Here is a 26,589-nt window from a genome sequence, read left to right on the forward strand (position 1 = left end):
GAAATGAACATCAAAGGAACATCAGAACTGCTAATTTATACAGTTTTCTCAAGAAAATCCTTACAAATTTTTTTAACCTCAAGATTAATTTCTGATTACTGTACGTTTTGAAGTTAAAAACATTTTTACATTATAAAACTTGTAAATAAAATATAAACTAAATAAATGAATAAAGTAAAAATAAAAGAATCTTTAGAAATCGTTTATGTTCATCTGTAAATTAAAACCATAACTTGCCCATTGTTGTTGTTTTAGATGAGATCATTTAACATGATGATGAACCTTGGACACTTATTTTTACACACAAAAAAATAGGATAAAAAGTAAAGCCCCTGTTACACATAGCAAGAATGTGGAGGAACCATTCCCGACACATAAACCATTCCCGACACATAATCCGACGCAGTTGGGAGGAAAAGAGACATGGTCAGCCCTGTCAGAACGTATCCAGAGTATCTCATCCACACCTGCACGATGGCATCCATTGCGCATGTAGACAACAGGTGGATGATGCAGACTGCTGTCAGACATCCATAAAAGGTGCTGCAGACTGTCCGATGTCCAAACATCTGGATGGCAAACACGGGACTGGAGCACTGTGTTCCACACGTTCGAGCGAGTGCGCAGCATGCGTGTGCCGCCACGCACACACATTCATTGTACATAGTAATTATTCAGAATTATTATCATGATGGAGCGTGCTACATACATGTCAACAGTTCCTTTGCGCTCCGGGGGTGGACATTATTATAAGTGGCACGTGCAGGTCATAACGGCAGGCTTTGCCATGCCAGACCCATTTCGAGGTTCCCTCGTATGCGCTCAAATCATTTCAGATCCTGTTTTGCTGCCATCAGAATATGTAAATTATGGTCAGATAGTCCTCAGATTACACATGGATCACCGTCGGATAGGTGTCCCATCTCAAACGGCGCAGGGAAGGTTTTGAACATGTGCATCACACATCTCTGATTGCTCTTGTTTTAGGTGGTACACATGACAAATTGCATATTTTTTCTCTTTTATATAAAAATTATGACATTTTTATTTTTATATTCCCCATTATTTTAAATTGCATACAAATTTATATAAAATGACAACAGTTAAATACGAGGGGCGCCAGAAGTTTCGAGTCGAGCCCCTGTTCACCCTTTTATGTTTTACATGAATTACCTGATGCGCCCCTCTCACGAAGAGCCAGCCAGCTCCCGTCTCATGAAGAGTTGTCTCTCGTCTCATGAAGAACCGGGCTCTCGCATCGTGATCCCATCAGCCAGCATGGCATGTCCAGTGCACAGTGATCCACTGCAAATGTGATATGTGTTTTAATTATTACAATGTGGGAAAATCCCACAGTGACATGCGCCTCGCGGTGGCGTCCTGTGGGGTGATTTCCTGCATGGCATGATATTCACCAGTGCTGCAGTGCGCTGACGCACCTGTCAACTGAAGCAATATGTGTTTTAATTTATTTCCACGCGAGGACAGCATGCCGACATGCTTCATGCTGTAGTTGTGCAACTTCTTATCACACCACAGCCACTGCAGGTGGCTGTGACCTGTAGTGGCTGTGATCTGTGCACCCAGCTTTGACTTGGGTGCACAGATATCTGAACAGATGCACGTTGCAGAGGGACACGCCCACCTCTGTCTGCGGACCTTGGTAGCTCACAGAAAAAAGGCTCACTCTCTGTTCCTTCATTCTGTGATTTTTATTTTATGTATGTATTTTTATTTCTTTCTTCTGCGTCTGTCTGATGTCTGTGTTTTTAATTTGACACCTTACGTACACAGTCACATCCAGTTGTCAGTCGACCGTCAGCTGACAGGCGCTGTATGTCCACAGCAAAGTGTATGAGCAAAACGATCACAAATGAATGAGTTCACGCCTTTACCCTTATTTGTGTTATTTAATCTCCACTCTTTCTGTCTGTCGTGTAAACTACAATTTACATGGTGGAAGTGACATCGGCCTGCCCGGCCGGCTCATTACTTCCACACCATGCCACGTGCTGGCTGGTCCTCATGTGTTCATGTCGATATGTAATTATCAGCAAGTGATGAGGGTATGAGTAGCTGCCCACACATGTATTGCAGTACACAGCGGTCAGCTGTTCCAGCAGTGCACTGCACTGGACAGTGACCGGACTCCAGGACCTTCAGCCACAGCTGACAATGTTGGATTCATGGTGTGTGTGTGCTGGGGGGAGTGACACACTCCACACAAGCCGTGTGTGTGTGTGTGTGTGTGTGTGTGTGTGTGTGTGTGTGTGTGTGTGTGTGTGTGTGTGTGTGTGTGTGTGTGTGTGTGTGTGTGTGGTGGTGGTGGTGGTGGTGGTGAGGGGGAGGTTCAGCACATGTGTGTTGCTAGGTTATGCCACACTCATGGGGCACTTAGACAATTTTCACAGACAGGTTGAACGTGGTCGACCGCTGTCTACTCTCGTGCTGGTAGCGCGAATAGCCCCGCCTTTTCTAAGTGTCAAGCGAGCAGTGTTGGATGTTCGTGTGCGACACCTGGAATTTGGCTGGCATGTGCCGAGAGAGGAGTTGAATGAGCACGCACAGTGCACTTGCTGTCTTTTGGCCGCTGGTGTGCGCGAATGGTTGTTGCAACAGCTGTACGAGGTGGCTCCGATTTTTCACGAGTGACATTTGATTCCTCCTTTATGCACCATACTGCCTCAGTCATGTTATGTGTGAAGGGGCCATAAAATTAAGAACCATATGCTCCTTTCTGTGCGGTACAAACAGCACTATATGACCTTACTGTGACAGTCATCTTAAAATATTACTTTTACTTCTTAACCATTCAGCTAAATGTCAAAAACGTCAGTGTTTTATAAAACAGGAATAGGTTTTTCCTGCACAAAACTTAACACTGGATTTTCACAAATTGATTGTGTCTCATGGTAAAGGCAATACTCACACTCACCACATGCTAATGTTAGCACTTTTGCATTGCATTATGTCATGTGAGTTCTAAAACATGGCGTTTGTTTCAAGACGTGAACAATTAAATCCATTGTGAAAATCTGTTTGCAGTTGCTTCCCTTGCTGAGGCCTTCAACCACAGTGTGTAATGAAACCTATTGAAATTTTCTGTGAAACTTTTCTCTGAAAAAGGATTTCCTATAATGCATTTGTGGTTTCTACTGAACCGGTCACGTGTCTTGAAAACCCACAGTACCCTGGTTACCTACTGTTTTAATGATGCATCTACAACAAGAAATTAAACCACTTTATACAAAAAGACTGCGCTTGTCCAATTCGGACAACATAACAGAGTACCTGTTGTCCGAACATGCTTATCCCGCACAATCGGACAGCCATTAATATGGAACCTTGTCATTTTATTTGGTGTTGTTTGTCACCCGCTACAGCTCCAGGACGCTCTGAAGTGCCAGCAGTGCCACAAACAGTTCAGGTCCAAAGCTGGACTCAATTACCACACTATGGCTGAACATAGCACCAAGGTACACCTGCACACACTCATGCACATGTATACACTTGGCAGAGTCTAGGTTGAGACACATTGGGGGCACAATGTTTCAGCACTGCCACACTGACCCAGTGAGCAGCGTATTTACCACATGCCACACTCTTACAGGAGGTTGTCAGACTTGCACTTTTTCCTGTGTTGTCTGCTCATATCAGCTTTCACCACAGACATCAGGTTTGTTTAAGACAGTTGTGCATGTACAGGCTGCACATCCAGAGTCATCTTGAGCTGCACATGCTGTGTGCAGCAAATTCACTGTGAGCTGCCATGCTTGTTTCACAGAAACTGATCTTAAGGTTGGTGAAGCATCGCGAGCCGATGATTGATACTGCTGTCCTTGAAGTGCTCACATTTCTCCCCGAAGCCGTCTTAACCCTGACAGCAGAGAGCATCATTAAGATATTATCGTGACATGCCTGCATTAGAGCAGCGCTACCACTATGAAGTTTGTTGAATAATTCACACAGCTTGTTTGAAAAAGTACCATGTATTATTAATGAACTTGCATCCAACAAACCACTTTGCATGCAGCACGTTTATGATTTTGTACAGTATGTGCACATGAATGTGTGTTTCATGATGCAATTTTTAATCATAGCAGTGTGATGCATCTTTTAGTCCTCTTTGTCTGAACCGGTTCTTTCCTGATTACTTTACAGGCAGCATTCAAGCTGATCCAGATGTCAGTTTTAATCCAGAATTTATGACGAAGAGTCCTCTGTTTAAGACCAAAAAAATGTATTTTCAACTGAGTTACTCACAAAATTAGGGCTGTGAATCGTTTTAAAAAAAATAAATAATTTTCTTCAAATCACACTTAAAAGCTGCACCTTAAAATTTGTGTGTATTAATATTTTTCACACAGATTTGGTTCTCACACGTGGTATTGCTGTCACAAATACTGACATCATGCCTCTTGCATTAGTGGTCTCTGATCACTCACTTATTTGTTTTACAGTTTCGCTGCCGTGTTTAGTGGAACAACAACCTTATTTATCATTGCGGTGACACATCAACTCCTCAACTACAACTGACCTCAAAGCTAGCCGGCCTGATATCTTAGCTTCACGTTTGGCAAATACCCAATCAGTAGATAGTCTTGTGGACAGTTTAAACATAGCACTCAAAACTACACTCAACATGATTGCGCCAGCTATATTAAAACCTCGCACCCCCAAAACATAGTCACCTTGGTTCAGTGATTACTTGAGTGACCTCAAGCATAAGGCTAGAGGTCTAGAACGAAAATGGCATAGTTCAAAATTAGAAGTGTTCCACCTTGCGTGGTGTGATGCTATCTTAGACTATAGCCATGCACTACTGGCCACAAAACAGACCTGTTACTCTGATTTGATCAACAAAAACAAGCATAACTCCAAGTTCTTGTTTGACACGGTGGCGACACTTATTCATAGACAACCACTTATAAGTCGCTCTCCTTTTACAGCACAAGATTTCTTGGATTACTTTGAGAAGAAAATAGACGACATTAGGTTAAACATATCCCAGCATGCCTTAACCCACCCACTACACCCTGCTATTGAGGTGGGTGCATCACTGAGGTTTTACTTAGATTTACAGAATTTGATAGTATTTCACTAGGAGTGCTGATGAAACTCTTAACGTCTACATAAAGCACAACCTGCTTATTTGATCCTATACCAAAAAAGGACCTGTGGCCCACTCTCGGGCCGACTGTGCTGGAAATTATTAATCTCTCATTAACCTCTGGATCTGTTCCTAAATGTTTTAAATCTGCAGTGATTAAACAATTACTTAAGAAATCTAATCTTGACTCTAGTGTATTGAAAAACTATAGGCCGATATCAGATCTATCATTTTTCTCTAAATTCTGGAAAAGGTGGTTTCACAGCAGCTTGTGGACCACCTTACTGAGAATAAACTTTTTGAGCCACTGCAGTCTGCTTTTAGAAAATATCATTCCACAAAGACAGCTCTCACTAAAGTAGTGAATGATCTTCTGCTTGCAATGGATTTGGACACCACTATGGTTCTGGTGCTGTTAGATCTTAGTGCTGTGTTTGAGACCATGGATTATCATATTCTACTCGATAGGCTGGAGAATCATTTTAGGATGACAGTTACTTCCTTGCATGGTTGACGTCATACCTGACCAGTTGTTCTCACTGTGTTTTGTACAGTAACACTACCTCTAACCTTAGTGACATGAAATTTGGAGTTCCACAGGGGTCTGTCTTACGCCCCCTGCTTTTCTCCCTTTATATAGCACCCCTTGGGCGCATATTGCAGCGTTTTGGGATTACCTTTCATTGCTATGCTGATGATACTCAGTTATACACGCTAATAACTGCTGGTAATCTCATCCACATAAAATCCTTAGAAGATTGCCTTGCATGAGCAGTGAAAAGCTGGATGTCTAACAATTTCCTACTTTTAAACCCTGACAAGACTGAAATGATGGTTCTTGGTCCTGTGAGACATCTGCATAAATTTGACCAGCTAACGCTTAGCCTAAGCTTGTGTGTCATACGTCACACTGACAAAGTGAGGAATCTTGGGGTAATTTTTGATCCTTCGTTGTCCTTTGACCTCCACATTAGAGATATTACGAGGACTGCTTTCTTCCACCTGCGAAATATAGCGAAGATTCGTCCCATCCTGTCTATGGCTGATGCTGAGACCCTGATTCATGCATTTGTTTCTTCTAGATTGGACTACTGGAGTGTTCTATTTTCTGGTTTACTGCAGTCCAGCATTAGGGGTCTCCAATTGGTTCAAAGTGCCTCTGGCAGAATTTTGACAGGATGCAGAAAGTTTGACCACATTACACCCATTTTGGCATCTCTTCACTGGCTTCCTGTCCCTGTGAGGTCAGATGTTAAGGTTCTGTTACTAACCTATAAAATTATTCATGGACTAGCCCCTCCCTACTTAGCTGACCTACTTAAACCCTACGTACCAGCCTGGGCTCTGCATTCTCACGGTGCAGGACTACTTTGTGTCCCGAGGATGAATAAGACGTCTGCAGGTCACAGCGCTTTCGCTTATCATGCCCCTATTCTGTGGAATGATCTCCCTGCACCAATAAAACAGTCAGATTCTGTAGAGACTTTCAAGTCCAGACTTAAGAAGCACTTATTTTCCCTTTCGTATAGCTAGCATACTGGCATAGTATGGTACTATGCTTTATACCTTTTTAAATTAATTTTTTCAGCGAACAGAGTGTGCCACAGCCTCAACTTTAACTAAAATATGGGTCTTTTAGTCAAGCTTAGGGCTAGTGGCCAGCGATCACCTTATTATTTCTTCTGTTTTTCTTATTGCAAAATGCTGATAAATTATACTCAGGGCTGTGAAAACTCCATGGATCCACAAGATTCCGCGGATTTCATCATGGGGAGGCGGGGCAGGGTGTTAGTGATGTACTCTTTAATGAATGAATGAATTTATTTGGCACACAAACTCAACAATAATCGTGAACATCACTGAGTTTTTAAAATGCTTATCGCAACGCGTTCTCTTTTTTTACGACATCGTGTAAGTTTTATAAGTCCGCGGACACTGATCTGTGTGTCACAGATACAAATGCCACTCAAAGCGTAACTGTTAGGACAGTTGTCGTAAAGCAGGACTGGTTGGTTGCTGCGGCGACGCTGTGTGGCTCCTGTGCGAAGCCACAGCTAAACTTAGCATGTGGACATCCCAAACTTTTAGAGCTTTCAAGTTTTTAAAAGAAGATTTGTGCAGCATGTCTGTGTCATGGACCGACGTCGCACAGAGAGAAGATGGCGAGAAAGACTGTTTGAAAAAGTCTTATAAGGACAAGAATCCGTGGAATTGTCGCTGGCTTCATAACACACCTGAAAGATAAAAGAAACGGGAAAAGTGAACTGTGCCCTCTCAGGAAACACAGTAAGAATTTTTATCTCCCTGGAAAATAAACATTCTGCTGTTCAAACAGGATTTTAGACAAGATTATGTGACTTTTTTCACTAATCTAGACTTTCTTTCATTGTAAAAAAAGACTGTGGCTTTGAATGGATTTAGGCTGCATGAAGTTACACAAGAATATATAGCTGACTTTTTACTATAAGGTATGTTATTAATATTTTACCATGATTTTCCAAATATTCTACAAGCTTTAGCTGTGGTTTTTGAAGTCTTCATAAATTTCATGTAGTTTAATTGTTCTGAGTTAATGCATAATTTGGTTTACAATTAAAAGGAAAATCATTCCAGGTCCTACTTCCATGTCATATTCTGTTATTTCAACATCATCATTGACAGGTCAAATAAAAGGTTGAATATAGGATCATTTAAATATCCACTAATTTGAGATTTGTTCTTCCAGGAGATGCTGAAAAAGTATCATTTAATTCTGGGGCCCCACAGGGCCCTAGACCCCGGCTCCTGGGGTGCTGACCCCCCCGCAAATTTTCCTCAGATTTCACAATTTTCATTTCACAGCCCTGATTATACTGTATTTGTTGTTTTTCTGATGCCTGATTCAGTTTTTTTCTCTGTTTAAGGTGCAGCTCCATCCAGAGATAGGAGTGGGTGTCTTCTTCTGCAGGCCTCTCGTCTTGTGCACCAGCATGCACTCCCAAAATCTCCTGTATAATTTCCTGTATTTTCTGTTGTGCTGATAGTGAGGCCCTAGCAGATGGTTTGAGTCTGGTTTGCTTGAGGTTTCTTCCTCAAATCATCAGAGGGAGTTTTTCCTTACCACTGTCAGCTGTGTGCTTGCTCTGGGGGTTGGTAAGGTTAGACAGGGATGCTTATTCGCCGTCTTTGGACGGTTTTCCGTCTTTTTGTAAATTCTTGCCATCTAAAAGAAATGCAGGGCTGAAATTCCGCGGATTTCATCATGGGGGGGAGGTATTAGTGTTTTACTCCGTAATCATGATTGTCACTGAGTTTTTAAAATGTCTGTCGCAAAGTGTTCTTTTTTTAACGACATCGTGCAAGTTTTATAAGACCGCGGCAAAAAAAAGCCTGGCTGTTGCAACAGTTGTTGTAAAGCGAGTCTGGTTGGTTGCTGCGGCGACGCTTTGTATCTCCTGCACGAAGCTTTAGCTAAATGTAGCATGTGGACATCGCAAACCTTTAGAACGCTAAAGTTTTTAAAAGAAGACTTGTGCAGCATGTCTCTCTCACGGACCGACATCGCACAGAGAGAAGATGGCGAGAAAGACCGTTTGAAAAAGTCTCATAATGACAAGAATCCATGGAATCGTCGCTGGCTTTAATCAACACACCTGAAAGATAAAAGAAATGGGAAAAGTGAACTGTCCCCTCAGGAAACACGGTAAGAATTTTTCTCTCTCTGGAAAATAAACATTGTGCTGTTCAAACAGGATTTTAGAAAAGATTATGTGACTTTTTTCATTAATCTAGACTTTCTTTCATTGGGGAAAAAAGACTGGCTTTGAATGGATTTAGGCTGCATGAATTTACACAAGAATGTAAATTAGTTTTTATTAATGTAGATGTTTTTCATGGGAAAAAGACAGAGTGGCTTTGAGTGGATTTGCAGGAATTTACACAAGAATATGTGGCTTTTTTACTGTAAGGTATGTTAATCAAGGTATGTCAATCAATAAATAAATTTCTGTATAAAATAAAAAATAATTAAATTCAGGTTCAGATTCTTAGAGGTGTTTGGGCTCAGACTGAGATGGATAATTTAAACAAGTTTAACATTTTATTGTTGTGCATTATTGAATGAATAATAGTAATCGAGTGGCTTCAGTATTATGGTATGATATTATGATATGATATCTCTTTACCTAGTCTGAAAGCAGTTTGAAGTTATTTATAACATTTTAGTTGAGAGTTATGATTTTTAATTGCCTAGTCTTTGAGCCCAATCACAAACAAACTAAATGAAGTTTTCATGAAGATTTAGCTATATTTGTAAACTGTTGTGTTGTTATATTCTGTACATGCTCCTACAGGATGCACAACATGCATTCAAAAGCCACATGTTGTGCCATACTGCATGAGATCACAAGAGAAATTTCACAGGTGTTTCAGGTCCAAATTTAGTCCAAAGAATGCACCAGAATGCACCACAGGGCATTTGTATTCTCAAAATTTTCGGGGGGGGGGGGGGGGGGGGCGGCATCCCCCCCTTAGCTTTCCAAACGCCTATAGTATTCGGGGTAACTTTTGCTGTCTTGAATATTATAGATGAATCACAATGCTGTCTTTTTTTTTCTCCTAAGCATCCATGGTTAGACTTTACTTGTGTAAAGCACCTTGAGGCAGCTTTGGTGCGATTTCGCACTATATAAATGAAATAAATAAAACGAAAACACAGTAAATTACCACATTAATGTAGAATCGACATAAAGTCAGTATAGTGTATATATTTTAACTAAAATTGTCAAATTACAGCTTCTGATCTGTAAATGAACTATGATTCACAAAGGAAATAGCACCTATTTAACACAAGCTTTAAAAAAAGGAAAGGTAAGGGCCCCTTCACACATAGTATGAATAAGTACAACTCTTGTCAAATCAAGGCAGAACAGCTCGTATGAGCGAACCACAAAAACATCGAGCTGATGGGCAGGTGTGAACAATGCCACTGAGACAGTTTTGGGCACGCGGAATCACAGTGCGTGCAGCTGCGCGATGTGTGACCACAGCAGCTGCTGTGAAAATAATAAAAAAAAATACATGCCACCCACGGGATTCGAACCTGCACTTTCCAAAAGCTCTGATTGCCAGTCAGAAACGTTACCACTGAGCTACCATCGCTGTCCTGTAAAAGGTGCAGGAAAATGCCTGATATCAAGAAGGACATGGACGTATTTAAAAAAAATAAAGCCACAGACCATATAAAAACACTGCATTTTATTGAATCCCTCTTATCAAGCAGGCAGTATAAGTATGAACCCTCTTTTGTTATGTGTCGGACGCGGTCGGAGCACCGACCCAGCGTTTGACAGGACCCAGCATAAAATAAGCAGAGCACGGTTCAAAAGATAACAGAATTTAATAATCATAGTGAGTTTAGTGATAAACAACCAAAAATGTCCGCGGTCTGGTGAGGTGAAAACACGGCGCGCTCTCAGCAGCGCAAACGGTCTGGAGTCACAGCAGTTAGGACCCAGGGACCCCGCCGACACCCCCCAGGTGGCCGCGACAAACCGAGTCTGTGAAGAAAGAAAACATGAGGTGAGTCCAACACTCTCCACCCAGAGAGACACAGCTCAAAGGTGCACACAATCAGCAAACACTTCCTGGCTTAAATATATATCAGCTTCTCACCCTGCAGGCACGGAACAACTCAGTTCAAATCTCCACTGCAGCAGAAGCTGATTAGACAATTAGCATAACGTGACAGCTCAATAACACAAGGTGTGAAGGACACCAAATCCACTGTCATTACTTCATAAAAGTCACCAAAACCAAATTACCTCAGGAAGTGTGCTGAAGAGCGTGAGACCTCACCCAATCCTCCTTCACAGACTGTGGCGTCAAACCTGGAGCGGTCTCTGCGTCCGTAATGGTGAGATTGTTCTCCCAACGCCGATCTCACACGTCTGCCCACAAGGTCGAGTCTCTGGCAGTCACACACTGTGCATTCAAGGTTTAAATGCAGCAATCTCTGATCAAGACAGAATACACCACAGCTGTGAGTCCTGATGACCTGCACGTGAAAACAAGCCTCAGGTGTTCAGGATGAGGTCCTAATGCTCAGCCACTCAGTCCTGAATGCATACCACCTGGTGGGAGAAACAGAAAACAAAAACAAAGCCAGCCAAACACCCCAGCCCACAACAGTACCCCACCCTCACGGGAAGCCTCCCGGCGACCACACGAACCTGGGCCAGGAACAACACCCCCCTCCAGGGACCATGGCTGGAATGTCGGCTGGGAGCAAAAAAAAAAAACACCTCCTGCAGCTTCAGTCTCAGCTCCGTGTGCTGACGATCCAGCTGGGAAAGCCTCTCTCCAAGAGCCGAGCGTTACTGCGCTCTGAAGACAGCTCCGTCGTCAGCTGCTCAACCTCATGTGAATTTCATCATGCGGTCATTGACCCTCTCAATGTTGAGCTTCTCTTCTAGTTTTTCCTTCAGCTGGATGATACGAGCTTCCAGCCGCCTCTTCTCTGCCAACAGGGAACTCTGTGTTGAGACTATAGATCTCATCCTTTCACTCCCTGAGCCTGTCTGCAGTAGACAGCTCCTCCTGGATGTGTAACATGTCTCCCTCCATGGCTTTAAGCTTCTTATCACTGTCTTTAGCATCATTAACTGCTTCATCCCCGAACATTCATAGCTCTTCCAGTCCTCTCATCTGGTCTTTCATTCGGGCCTGCAGTTTCTTCAAGTGCTATAAGACATTATCGCGATTTTCAGTAGCATCTTCAAGATGGCCTTCAAGCCCTCCCAGATCCAGCTCCCATTTCTTCTTGGCAGAGTGGGCCTGGAAACATTACCTATATACATCCTCCAGCTGAATCTTCATCTCCTCCAGTCGCTGCTCCATGGCACGGTTGGACCTCTTCAAACTATGAACTCTTTCCGAAGTCATCCGTCTCGGTCTTGAGCACTTTATTAAATCGGTCAAGTTCATCTTTCAGGTCTGTAAGATTCTTTAACTCTCTTGCCAGGGTCAACACTTTTGTCTCCTCCCTGGCCTCCGCTTCGGCACGATCATACTCCTCTGCATGTAGAGTAGCAATACGTTTCTCTTTGGCCCACATGTGGTCAGACTTTTTCTTTTTTTTTTTTTTTTTGCTTCCTCTCCAGATTGGAGACGATCTGCCGAAGGTGGTCCTGGTCCACCAAGAGGTCATCCATTTCTCTTGCTGCAAACGGATCTCTATCTTATCCAGTTTGTCCAACTTTTCTACTCCAGCTGCCGCTGAACACCGTCCAAATTCCCACTGGACTCCTTTGAGGCCCTCTTCAGCCCCCTCTACTGACAAGGCGTTTTATCCTGCCTTTGTCTTTCTTTCAGCCAGCCGAGTCTAGAGAGCAAAGACGTACTTCTCTACAGTCTTCTTGCTCTCGTTCTCTTCTTTCAGCTTCTCCCGCAAAATATACCCCTCATCCTCCATCTACCCTAGGCAGATGGAGAAGGAAGGTGTCTACTGGACTTCCTCTTGGAGCAGCTCCTGAATGTCCTGCAGCTGACACTCCAGTGCAGAGATATCTTTTGTTAAATTTGATGGTCTTGCCTACTGCTTCATTTAGCGGACCTATTAGCGTCTCCACCTCTGACTGCATCTTTGCATTCGTTTCTGTCAACTCTTGCTTCTGTCATTCACTTTGCACAGATTTGGCCAGGAGTTCATAAACCTGTGCATTCAGCCTTCTTTCGACCATGTTCAGAGTCTGCCTAGTCACAAAACAAAAAGAAAAACACAAACAACCATACCAACACCCCCCCCCCCCCTTCCCCAGAGGACCGTCCCATCAAACCCTGGGAAGAGGAGAAAAGAAAAAACAAAACACAACCCAAACTTAAGCTTGCAAAAAAAAGAAAAATCTAACACCCCGCCTCCCCCGGATGACATGTAGGGACCAACACCCCCCCAGAGGACATCCCGCCAGCTCCAGGAGTAATAACCACAGCCGAGGTCCCTCTGGGATCCAAAGTCACCCACGGGGGCTCCTAGCGCCTCCCAGAGGACCGTTCCATCAAACCCCAGGAGACACCCCCCCCATGACTAACAACAGACCCAGCCCCGGCCGTCTATGGCTAGATGGACCCACAGTCATTTCCCCCCCAGAGGACACCACAGTCGCACCCTGAGGGCGGAAACTGGGGGAAAAAAAAAACAAACAAAGAAAACAACAACCCCAACCCCACCCCCTCAGCGCAGGGGAAACTGGAAGTACGTCCAGTGTCACCAACCATGACTATACCCCAAAAGTCAACCGGGAGGAGTGGAACAGCGGTAATGGCGTACGGCACAAGACGGCGCCACCCCTCCGACTTTTAAACCAGCCACCAGCTGCGGGTATATTCCAATGCCCCAAACCTCAGCTACGCCGATGGCGTACGGCTCAAAGGCGCGCTGAAGCCGGAGGTGGAACAGGGAAGTAACGAAAAACACCCCTAAACCCCCCCCATCCGGGTGCAGAGGTTACCTGGGAAACGCCCAGCATAACCAAACTGCACCACTCCAGCAACGCCGACAACGTACGGCTCACACGGCTGGAGCCAGAGGAGAAGAGAGGGAACAACAAAAACAAAAAAAAAGAGAAAAAGAAAAAACAACCCAATTACCCCCCCATCACCCCCCAGAGGACCGTCCCATCAAACCCTGGGAGGTGAAACCAAAAGAAATAAAAAAGAAAGACCAACAGACAAACATAAAGTCACCTGGGTCAAACTATGCTCCAGACAGCCTGCATTTTCAACTCCACCAGACCACAGACAGTGCTTTAAAACCCACAAAAACTACAAATTAACCCCTGATAAAAACACCACATACTAAAACAAGAAACAGATAATAGACCAATAAAAAAAAAACTAACATTGGCCTACATCGTCAAGTGCAAAGAATGGAAAAACATTGTTTTCCATCCTTTGAATCTGGACGGTAATGTGACTCTGTCAAGTGCCAAATAAGAAAATCCCCGTGGTAACAGAGTAAAAACCAATTCACACTGCTGTAAACGACAGCAGGTTATAACAAACAGCTTAAAGTGCAAACTAAATACCACCGGGGCTGCTACAACAGGCGTCGGAGCCAGCTGCACGGGAGGAGATGGAGCTACAGCCGTAACAGCGGGGTGTGACACGACCCAAGCTGTGAACTCCGCCATGCGTGCACCAACGCGCACAACCCGGGCGGAGAGCACCCGCAACTGATCCCGGATTAACTCCAACATCTGCTGCAGCCTTCCCGGCAAAAACACTGTCTCTGCTTCAGCTGGTCCATTGTTAAATGGCCAGAGACTACTGTTATGTGTCGGACGCGGTCGGAGCACCGACCCAGCGTTTGACAGGACCCAGCATAAAATAAGCAGAGCACGGTTCAAAAGATAACAGAATTTAATAATCATAGTGAGTTTAGTGATAAACAACCAAAAATGTCCACGGTCTGGTGAGGTGAAAACACGGCGCGCTCTCAGCAGCGCAAACGGTCTGGAGTCACAGCAGTTCGGACCCAGGGACCCCGCCGACACCCCCCAGGTGGCCGCGACAAACCGAGTCTGTGAAGAAAGAAAACATGAGGTGAGTCCAACACTCTCCACCCAGAGAGACACAGCTCAAAGGTGCACACAATCAGCAAACACTTCCTGGCTTAAATATATATCAGCTTCTCACCCTGCAGGCACGGAACAACTCAGTTCAAATCTCCACTGCAGCAGAAGCTGATTAGACAATTAGCATAACGTGACAGCTCAATAACACAAGGTGTGAGGGACACCAAATCCACTGTCATTACTTCATAAAAGTCACCAAAACCAAATTACCTCAGGAAGTGTGCTGAAGAGCGTGAGACCTCACCCAATCCTCCTTCACAGACTGTGGCGTCAAACTTGGAGTGGTCTCTGCGTCCATAATGGTGAGATTGTTCTCCCAATGCCGATCTCACACGTCTGCTCATAAGGTCGAGTCTCTGGCAATCACACACTGTGCATTCAAGGTTTAAATGCAGCAATCTCTGATCAAGACAGAATACACCACAGCTGTGAGTCCTGATGACCTGCACGTGAAAACAAGCCACAGGTGTTCAGGGTGAGGTCCTAATGCTCAGCCACTCAGTCCTGAATGCATACCACCTGGTGGGAGAAACAGAAAACAAAAACAAAGCCAGCCAAGCACCCCAGCCCACAACTTTTCCTCTGTTGATGACCCACGGTCACAGAGATACAGTCATGAAATGACATAAATGAGAAGCAGGGCACTCTTATCATGTTCACATCTGCTGGTGGCATGCCCCATGTGCATGTCCTGCCTAGGGATGTGTATCGAGAACCGGTTCCTTTCGGGTATCGTTAAGAAATGATTTGATCCACCGACATCATAAGCTTTTTGCTTAACGATTCTCTTATCGGTTCTTCAGAGTGGCTGTTGTTTTGGGGGGGTGTTTGTCAGGAAAATTATAATTTCTCTACATTGATTACAGACCTGCAGCAGGTCTGTAATCAACTTTTCTGCAACGCGGCTTTGCTTTGAACCTTGAACCAATCGAAGCAGTGATTCGCAGATCGATGCAGCGCTTCGATCTACTGATTCATGGATTCATTGTTTTATTTCGCTTTATCCTAATTTTTCCCTCACTAAAACCCTGAAGAGCATATGTCTATGAGTAATATTTAATATTTTTATTTTAAACCGACCTGTTATGGTCTTCTGAAACAGTTGATAAATGTATTTTATAACTTAAAAACGGGACCGATGCCAACGCGTTAGCATGTCTATGGCATTTTCAATGAAAGTTAGCATTAAGCTGTTTGCATGTTTGTGTGCATGTTTTCTGTATAATAATTAATGGCTCAGCATTCGTTGTCGTAAAAGAGTCAAATTGTATTTTTTATTTATTTTTATTCATATATTAATAATAACTGCAACACCAATAATAGTCTACATAATATCAATCAATCAATCAATCAATTTTTTATATAGCGCCAAATCACAACAAACAGTTGCCCCACGGCGCTTTATATTGTAAGGCAAGGCCATACAATAATTATGTAAAACCCCAACGGTCAAAACGACCCCCTGTGAGCAAGCACTTGGCTACAGTGGGAAGGAAAAACTCCCTTTTAACAGGAAGAAACCTCCAGCAGAACCAGGCTCAGGGAGGGGCAGTCTTCTGCGGGGACTGGTTGGGGCTGAGGGAGAGAACCAGGAAAAAGACATGCCGTGGAGGGGAGCAGAGATCGATCATTAACCCCCAGCAGTCTACGTCTATAGCAGCATAACTAAGGGATGGTTCAGGGTCACCTGATCCAGCCCTAACTATAAGCTTTAGCAAAAAGGAAAGTTTTAAGCCTAATCTTAAAAGTAGAGAGGGTGTCTGTCTCCCTGATCTGAATTGGGAGCTGGTTCCACAGGAGAGGAGCCTGAAAGCTGAAGGCTCTGCCTCCCATTCTACTCTTACAAACCCTAGGAACTACAAGTAAGCCTGCAGTCTGAGAGCGAAGCGCTCTATTGGGGTGATATGGTACTACGAGGTCCCTAAGATAAGATGGGACCTGATTATTCAAAACCTTATAAGTAAGAAGAAGAATTTTAAATTCTATTCTAGAATTAACAGGAAGCCAATGAAGAGAGGCCAATATGGGTGAGATATGCTCTCTCCTTCTAGTCCCCGTTAGTACTCTAGCTGCAGCATTTTGAATTAATTGAAGGCTTTTTAGGGAACTTTTAGGACAACCTGATAATAATGAATTACAATAGTCCAGCCTAGAGGAAATAAATGCATGAATTAGTTTTTCAGCATCACTCTGAGACAAGTCCTTTCTGATTTTAGAGATATTGCGTAAATGCAAAAAAGCAGTCCTACATATTTGTTTAATATGCGCTTTGAATGACATATCCTGATCAAAAATGACTCCAAGATTTCTCACAGTATTACTAGAGGTCAGGGTAATGCCATCCAGAGTAAGGATCTGATTAGACACCATGTTTCTAAGATTTGTGGGGCCAAGTACAATAACTTCAGTTTTATCTGAGTTTAAAAGCAGGAAATTAGAGGTCATCCATGTCTTTATGTCTGTAAGACAATCCTGCAGTTTAGCTAATTGGTGTGTGTCCTCTGGCTTCATGGATAGATAAAGCTGGGTATCATCTGCGTAACAATGAAAATTTAAGCAATACCGTCTAATAATACTGCCTAAGGGAAGCATGTATAAAGTGAATAAAATTGGTCCTAGCACAGAAACTTGTGGAACTCCATAATTAACTTTAGTCTGTGAAGAAGATTCCCCATTTACATGAACAAATTGTAATCTATTAGACAAATTGTAATCTATTAGACAAATATGATTCAAACCACCGCAGCGCAGTGCCTTTAATACCTATGGCATGCTCTAATCTCTGTAATAAAATTTTATGGTCAACAGTATCAAAAGCAGCACTGAGGTCTAACAGAACAAGCACAGAGATGAGTCCACTGTCCGAGGCCATAAGAAGATCATTTGTAACCTTCACTAATGCTGTTTCTGTACTATGATGAATTCTAAAACCTGACTGAAAGTCTTCAAATAGACCATTCCTCTGCAGATGATCAGTTAGCTGTTTTACAACTACCCTTTCAAGAATTTTTGAGAGAAAAGGAAGGTTGGAGATTGGCCTATAATTAGCTAAGATAGCTGGGTCAAGTGATGGCTTTTTAAGTAATGGTTTAATTACTGCCACCTTAAAAGCCTGTGGTACATAGCCAACTAGCAAAGATAGATTGATCATATTTAAGATCGAAGCATTAAATAATGGTAGGGCTTCCTTGAGCAGCCTGGTAGGAATGGGGTCTAATAAACATGTTGATGGTTTGGATGAAGTAACTAATGAAAATAACTCAGACAGAACAATCGGAGAGAAAGAGTCTAACCAAATACCGGCATCACTGAAAGCAGCCAAAGATAACGATACGTCTTTGGGATGGTTATGAGTAATTTTTTCTCTAATAGTTAAAATTTTGTTAGCAAAGAAAGTCATGAAGTCATTACTAGTTAAAGTTAATGGAATACTCAGCTCAATAGAGCTCTGACTCTTTGTCAGCCTGGCTACAGTGCTGAAAAGAAACCTGGGGTTGTTCTTATTTTCTTCAATTAGTGATGAGTAGAAAGATGTCCTAGCTTTACGGAGGGCTTTTTTATAGAGCAACAGACTCTTTTTCCAGGCTAAGTGAAGATCTTCTAAATTAGTGAGACGCCATTTCCTCTCCAACTTACGGGTTATCTGCTTTAAGCTACGAGTTTGTGAGTTATACCACGGAGTCAGGCACTTCTGATTTAAAGCTCTCTTTTTCAGAGGAGCTACAGCATCCAAAGTTGTCTTCAATGAGGATGTAAAACTATTGACGAGATACTCTATCTCACTTACAGAGTTTAGGTAGCTACTCTGCACTGTGTTGGTGTATGGCATTAGAGAACATAAAGAAGGAATCATATCCTTAAACCTAGTTACAGCGCTTTCTGAAAGACTTCTAGTGTAATGAAACTTATTCCCCACTGCTGGGTAGTCCATCAGAGTAAATGTAAATGTTATTAAGAAATTATCAGACAGAAGGGAGTTTTCAGGGAATACTGTTAAGTCTTCTATTTCCATACCATAAGTCAGAACAAGATCTAAGATATGATTAAAGTGGTGGGTGGACTCATTTACTTTTTGAGCAAAGCCAATAGAGTCTAATAATAGATTAAATGCAGTGTTGAGGCTGCCATTCTCAGCATCTGTGTGGATGTTAAGATCGCCCACTATAATTATCTTATCTGAGCTAAGCACTAAGTCAGACAAAAGGTCTGAAAATTCACAGAGAAACTCACAGTAACGACCAGGTGGACGATAGATAATAACAAATAAAACTGGTTTTTGGGACTTCAAATTTGGATGGACAAGACTAAGAGTCAAGCTTTCAAATGAATTAAAGCTCTGTCTGGGTTTTTGATTAATTAATAAGCTGGAATGGAAGATTGCTGCTAATCCTCCGTCCCGGCCCGTGCTACGAGCATTCTGACAGTTAGTGTGACTCGGGGGTGTTGACTCATTTAAACTAACATATTCATCCTGCTGTAACCAGGTTTCTGTAAGGCAGAATAAATCAATATGTTGATCAATTATTATATCATTTACCAACAGGGACTTAGAAGAGAGAGACCTAATGTTTAATAGACCACATTTAACTGTTTTAGTCTGTGGTGCAGTTGAAGGTGCTATATTATTTTTTGTTTTTGAATTTTTATGCCTAAATAGATTTTTGCTGGTTATTGGTGGTCTGGGAGCAGGCACCGTCTCTACGGGGATGGGGTAATGAGGGGATGGCAGGGGGAGAGAAGCTGCAGAGAGGTGTGTAAGACTACAACTCTGCTTCCTGGTCCCAACCCTGGATAGTCACGGTTCGGAGGATTTAAGAAAATTGGCCAGATTTCTAGAAATGAGAGCTGCTCCATCCAAAGTGGGATGGATGCCGTCTCTCCTAACAAGACCAGGTTTTCCCCAGAAGCTTTGCCAATTATCTATGAAGCCCACCTCATTTTTTGGACACCACTCAGACAGCCAGCAATTCAAGGAGAACATGCGGCTAAACATGTCACTCCCGGTCCGATTGGGGAGGGGCCCAGAGAAAACTACAGAGTCCGACATTGTTTTTGCAAAGTTACACACTGATTTAATGTTAATTTTAGTGACCTCCGATTGGCGTAACCGGGTGTCATTACTGCCGACGTGAATTACAATCTTACCAAATTTACGCTTAGCCTTAGCCAGCAGTTTCAAATTTCCTTCAGTGTCGCCTGCTCTGGCCCCCGGAAGACAATTGACTATGGTTGCTGGTGTCGCTAACTTCACATTTCTCAAAACAGAGTCGCCAATAACCAGAGTTTGGTCCTCGGCGGGTGTGTCGTCGAGTGGGGAAAAACGGTTAGAAATGTGAACGGGTTGGCGGTGTACACGGGGCTTCTGTTTAGAACTACGCTTCCTCCTCACAGTCACCCAGTCGGCCTGCTTTCCCGGCTGCTCGGGATCTGCCAGAGGGAAACTAACGGCGGTTAAGCTACCTTGGTCCGCACCGACTACAGGGGCCTGGCTAGCTGTAGAATTTTCCACGGTGTGGAGCCGAGTCTCCAATTCGCCCAGCCTGGCCTTCAAAGCTATGAATAAGCTACACTTATTACAAGTACCGTTACTGCTAAAGGAGGCCGAGGAATAACTAAACATTTCACACCCAGAGCAGAAAAGTGCGGGAGAGACAGGAGAAGCCGCCATGCTAAATCGGCTAAGAGCTAGTAGCTACGCTAAGCTAGCGGATTCCTAAAAACATGCAAAGTGAATAATGTGTAAATAATTTAGAGGTGATTCAGCAGAAGGAGTGCTTTAGTTAAGGCACGTAAAGATTACACTGGGAAACAAATCGTAATCTAGATAACTAGATCAATCTAACTGCGCAGATTAAACAGCTAACAGATACAGAAAAACACCGCTGTGCTCCGGAACAGGAAGTGATACAATACCGCAGTGAGAGCCAACCACCAGTAGACCAGTAGTATAAGTTTGTTATAGTAGTATAATAGACAATAATAGTCAGTAATAATAGACTAATAATGTTACAATACAATTTTAGAGAAAGAGACAAAAAGAACTTAATGAAACAAACACAAAAGAAAAGCTAAAACTGTCTAACAATGAAAATAAATAAATACATATAGAAATAAATAAGTGTTTCCTGTGAACACCTAGTGACTCTTACACCTCCACTTCATCCCTGTTTTATTTAAGTTTAATGACTATTATTGTCATTAAACTATACTACTGGAATGAATTTGAATAAGGAAAGTTGTTTGTTTTTTTTTTCTCACTAAATGGATGCTGCACTCACTGCGGTTTATTGTCTGGAATAGCCCCAGATTGCATTTCAGAGCTTCTAGAATTGAAACATTTTTGTGCGTGTGGTGTTGGGGGTAATTTTGGGTTTCAGCTTTTTTTGTTTTTCACCGCTTTCATTCCTGAATATGTCACTCGTGAGTCACTCCTCCTTTCTGTTCACACAGCTCCAAACGCTGTGCTGCTCTCTGCCGAGTCAAGTTAGAACGATAGAGTCCAGTCGGAATTAATAAATTTAAAGCGAAACACTGTTTAAATCAAATGACACCTCTTTCCAAACATTGTAATACAAACAAACTGCAATCAGTCAATATTTTTTCCTCCAAAAACGAGACATCCTGCGCTGACGTGCAGCAGCTGGCTGAGCTCAGCTCAGAGGTACGGAGAGACATTCATGCCAAAATGTCTGAAAGGAAATACTTTTGACAAAAACTACAGATTTTATTTATTTTTATTTATGTCCAGAGATCAAGGATCCAGTGACCAATTTAAAATGTTGTTGACATAGAAAACGTGTAAAGCCTACTTTTAGTACACAGAAAATTCACAAGGCGTATCGATAAGGGAATCGATAAGGAATCGGATCGATAAGCGGAATTGATAATGGCATCGATATCAGTAAAATCTTATCAATACCCATCTCTTGTCCTGCCGACACGTGTATCTTCTGGACGGCGCGCTGCAGGACAGACACCGCATCATGTGGAACAGAGCTCATGTGGGTGACGTGACATTCAGATTGCCCGCTGCGTGTTATGATGGCCCGTTTCACCTGGGGTAGCCTGTCAATGTGTGCGGCGTGCACGTGCTCGCTGCAGCCCATTGCAACAGCGATATATGTTTTTGTGTATGTCCATGTGAGGACAGCAAGCAGACACACATGCATCACATTGGACTGTTGTTAGTTCATGCGCGTCCAAACACAGTACATGTTCCCCAGCCCTGATGTCCAGAACCAGAGATCTCCACAGCTGCTACTGTCGGTGTGTCACTGTGTCTGTTTGCAAAGCCACACTCGTGGGGCACTTAGAAAAAAATCACATCCAGCTTGACAGTGATTGTCTGTTGACTGTTGTTGTGCTAATAGTGTGAATGGCCACACATTTTCTAAGTGCCAAGCGAGTGGTGTTAGATGTTGTTGTGTGTCAGCTGGAATTTGGCTGACACCTGCCGCGAGAGGGTTTGATGGGCTCACACAGGACACACTTTGTCTTTCAGCCGCTGGTGTGTGCAAATAGTTGTAGCAACATGTATACGAGGCGTTAGAGGCAGCTACGATTTCATACGTATTGCATATGATTCCTGCTTCATGTTCACTTCATGCACAATTCCACCACATTTGTACTATGTGTGAAGGGGCCCTAAAGAGAAAACTAGAGGACGTGAAATCTGTCACACATGGGAGGAAAATACGTCACATCAGTGCCATTCAGCCGTCAATGCAAACGCCGCCAGAGAGGAGGCAGAAGAGAAACGGAAATGAATGATATTAATTCTTACTTCTGTTTAAGTGTAACTTGCTGTCATATTACAGAAACTGGTTTGAGTCAGAGATTGATCTAAAACGTTGTTGGTACACTGTCACTCTTTTGTCAAACTGCAGAGCAGAAACCACTCTGTTTATTTCACTGTAACTGTATGTAAGTGTAATTTGTAATTCCACATTGTCATTATTTGAAGTGAAACATTGCTGGTGTACTTGTTGTGAAAGTGTAAGTACACGGACCCACAACAGGGGGCGCAAATGAACGGACAATGGAATAGGTCAAATAACACACTTTACTGTTGTGAATATGCACAACAAGTACAACAGATTACAATAATAGACAAAGTCAAATTCACACAGGTGTCGTGTGGGCAGGCTCAAAGATAGGAGACGCCTCTCCAAAGTAGAACCGGAACCACATGGTTTCCTCCGCCACCAGACCCCGGGAATACTGGAGCTGCCAAGTCCCGAACTCCCAGGTGGCCACTGCCTCCGCGTGTCGGACCTGGTACTGCTGGCGAGGAACAAAGGACAATTAAAGGAGGGCGCGTTCGCACCCAGGAATCCGAACGGCAGGTAAGTTACCTCCACCTCTCGTTGGAAAATACTCAGAGCAAAACACAAAAGTCACAAAGATCACTGTTAAACAGTCAGCTGAGCACGTTACCTTCTCAGTAGAAACGATATCTCGGCGATGAGGTGGAGATGCCGTCCTGCTGATATACCCCTGCAGATCCGATGATTGATGACAGCTGTGTTGGGGAAAGTGTAGGAGCACGGACCCACAACAGGGGGCGCAAATGAACGGACAATGGATAAAGCCAAATACAACACTTTACTGTTGTGAAAATGCACAACAACAACAACAGATTACAATAGTGAGTCAAATACAAGATGTCATGTGGGCAGGCTTGAAGATAGGAGACATCAGTCCGAAGTCGAACCGGAACCACACGATTTCCTCCGCCACCGAACCCCGGGAATACTGGAGCCGCCAAGTCCCGAACTCCCAGGTGGCCACTGCCTCCGCGTGTCGGATCTGGTACTGCTGGCGAGGAGCAAACACAGTTAGAAGTGGGTGCGTGTGCACCCAGCAATACGTACGGTGGAAAACCACCTCCTCCTCTCGTCGAATAAAGAGTTCACAAAAAACGCTCAAGCAACAAAGGGTTATTATCTCACAACCAGCTGAGGTACGTTCCCTTCAAGGTAGAACGATATCTCGGCAAAGAGGTGGAGATGTCGTCTGGCTGATATACCAATGCTGATCCTGTTGAGTGGTGACAGCTGTCAAGGATGATGAGCGTCAGCTGTCACCCTGGCTGCTCCTGTTAGGCGGCAGCGCCCTCTGGTGCCTGGAGCCCGCACTCCAGGCAGGGCGCCCTCTGGTGGTGGTGGGCCAGCAGTACCTCCTCTTCAGCAGACCACACAACAGGACCCCCCCCTCAACGGGCGCCTCCTGGCGCCCGACCAGGCTTGTCCGGGTGGCGGCGGTAGAAGTCGGCCAGGAGGGCCGGGTCCAGGATGAAGCTCTTCTTCACCCAGGAGCGTTCTTCGGGGCCGTACCCCTCCCAGTCCACCAGATACTGGAAGCCCCGGCCCATCCGTCGGACATCCAAGAGCCGGCGCACAGTCCAAGCCGGCTCGCCATCGATGATCCGGGCAGGAGGTGGTGCCGGACCCGGAGTACAGAGGGGTGAGGTGTGATGTGGTTTGTTTCGTGACACGTGAAAGACGGGATGGATCCGCAGCGAGGCCGGAAGCTGCAGCCTCACTGCGGCTGGACTGATGACCTTGAGAATTTTGAAGGGTCCTATGTATCGTTCTTGGAGTTTAGCGGAGTCCACTTGCAGGGGTATATCCTTGGTAGACAACCACACTTCCTGCCCTGGACGATACGTAGGGGCCGGGGTCCGCCGTCGGTCTGCATGGGCCTTTGTCCTCCTCCGGGCCTTCAGCAAAGCAGAACAGGCGGCTCGCCACACCCGACGGCACTTCCGCAGGTGGGCCTGGACCGAGGGCACACCGACCTCTCCCTCAACCACCGGAAACAACGGGGGCTGATACCCTAGGCACACCTCAAAAGGGGAGAGGCCGGTGGCTGACGACACTTGGCTGTTGTGGGCATACTCGATCCAGGCCAGATGGGTACTCCAGGCCGCCGGGTGCGCGGCTGTCACGCAACGCAGGGTCTGCTCCATCTCTTGGTTGGCCCGTTCTGCTTGCCCGTTGGTTTGGGGATGATACCCAGATGAGAGACTGACCGTGGCCCCCAGTTCCCGGCAGAAGCTCCTCCAGACGTGTGAGGAGAACTGGGGACCGCGATCGGAGACGATGTCTGTTGGGATCCCATGCAGCCAGACGACGTGGTGGACCAGGAGGTCCGCTGTCTCCTGGGCCGTTGGGAGCTTCGGGAGGGCCACGAAGTGGGCCGCCTTGGAGAATCGGTCCACTATCGTGAGGATGACGGTGTTGCCCTGGGACGGCGGGAGGCCCGTGACAAAATCCAGGCCGATGTGAGACCAGGGGCGATGAGGCACGGGCAGTGGCTGTAGCAATCCCGATACCTTGCGATGGTCGTCCTTGCCCCTGGCGCAGGTGGTACAGGCCTGGATATAATCCCGGACGTCGGCCTCCAGGGACGCCCACCAGAAGCGCTGCTGGACAACTGCCACGGTTCTTCGCACCCCTGGATGACAGGAGAGCTTAGAGCCGTGACAGAAGTCCAGGACTGCAGCCCTAGCTTCTGGTGGGACGTAAAGTCTATTCTTCGGCCCGGTTCCGGGGTCCGGGCTTCGTGCCAGGGCCTCCCGGACGGTTCTCTCTACGTCCCAGGTGAGGGTGGCCACGATAGTGGACTCCGGGATGATGGGTTCCGGTGGATCCAACAACTCCGTTTTGACTTCGTCTTAATGTACCCGGGACAACGCATCCGATCTCTGGTTTTTGGTCCTGGGACGGTAGGTGATCCGGAAGTCAAAACGGCCGAAGAACAGTGACCAGCGGGCTTGCCTGGGGTTCAGCCGCTTGGCGGTCCTGATATACTCCAGGTTCCGGTGGTCAGTGAAAACCGTGAATGGCACGGACGTTCCCTCCAGCAGATGTCTCCACTCTTCAAGGGCCTCTTTCACCGCAAGGAGCTCTCAATTGCCGACGTCATAGTTCCGTTCGGCCGGGGTCAACCTGCGGGAAAAATAGGCACACGGGTGAAGGACCTTATCGGTCTTCCCGCTCTGGGAAAGCACAGCTCCTATCCCTGAGTCCGAGGCGTCCACTTCAACCACTAACTGGCGACTAGGATCGGGCTGCACCAGAACGGGTGCAGACGAGAAGCGCCGTTTCAACTCCTTGAACGCGGCATCGCAACGATCCGACCAGGTGAAGGGGACTTTTGGTGAGGTCAGGGCTGTCAGGGGGCTAACTACCTGACTGTAGCCCTTAATGAACCTCCTGTAGAAATTTGCAAAGCCGAGGAACTGTTGCAGCTTCCTACGGCTAGTGGGTTGGGGCCAGTCTCTCACCGCCGCAACCTTGGCCGGATCAGGAGCGACGGAGTTGGGGGAGATGATAAACCCCAGGAAGGACAAAGATGTGCGGTGAAACTCACACTTCTCGTCCTTCACAAACAGCCGGTTCTCCAACAACCGCTGCAGGACCTGACGTACATGCCGCACATGAGTCTCAGGATCCGGAGAAAAGATGAGTATATCGTCTAGATATACGAAGACGAATCGGTGCCGGAAATCCCGCAAGACATCATTAACTAATGCTTGGAACGTCGCGGGGGCGTTTGTGAGGCCGAACGGCATGACCAGGTACTCAAAGTGACCTAATGGGGTGTTGAATGCCGTCTTCCATTCGTCTCCCTTCCGGATCCGAACCAGGTGATACGCATTTCTAAGATCCAGCTTAGTAAAGATTTTGGCTCCATGCAGGGGGGTGAACACGGAATCTAATAATGGCAACGGGTATCGGTTGCGAACCGTAATCTCATTCAGCCCCCTGTAATCAATACATGGACGAAGTCCGCCATCTTTCTTGCCCACAAAAAAGAAACCTGCCCCCATCGGGGAGATGGAGTTCCGGATCAGCCCGGCAG

General features: G+C 45.1%; 1 protein-coding gene across 11 annotated transcripts in view; it reads left to right on the forward strand.

Annotated features, from left to right (window-relative positions):
* Positions 1-26,589, forward strand: part of znf512b (zinc finger protein 512B) — a 135,323-nt gene that overhangs the window by 96,793 nt on the left and 11,941 nt on the right. For all 11 annotated transcript variants that reach the window (XM_034172614.1, XM_034172615.1, XM_034172619.1 and 8 more), the window contains one exon: positions 3,384-3,476. In XM_034172614.1, the coding sequence (XP_034028505.1) occupies positions 3,384-3,476 (93 nt within the window). The remainder of the gene's footprint in view (positions 1-3,383; positions 3,477-26,589) is intronic.

This window comes from Thalassophryne amazonica, chromosome 6 (genome assembly GCF_902500255.1).
Source record: "Thalassophryne amazonica chromosome 6, fThaAma1.1, whole genome shotgun sequence".
NCBI lineage: Eukaryota > Metazoa > Chordata > Actinopteri > Batrachoidiformes > Batrachoididae > Thalassophryne > Thalassophryne amazonica.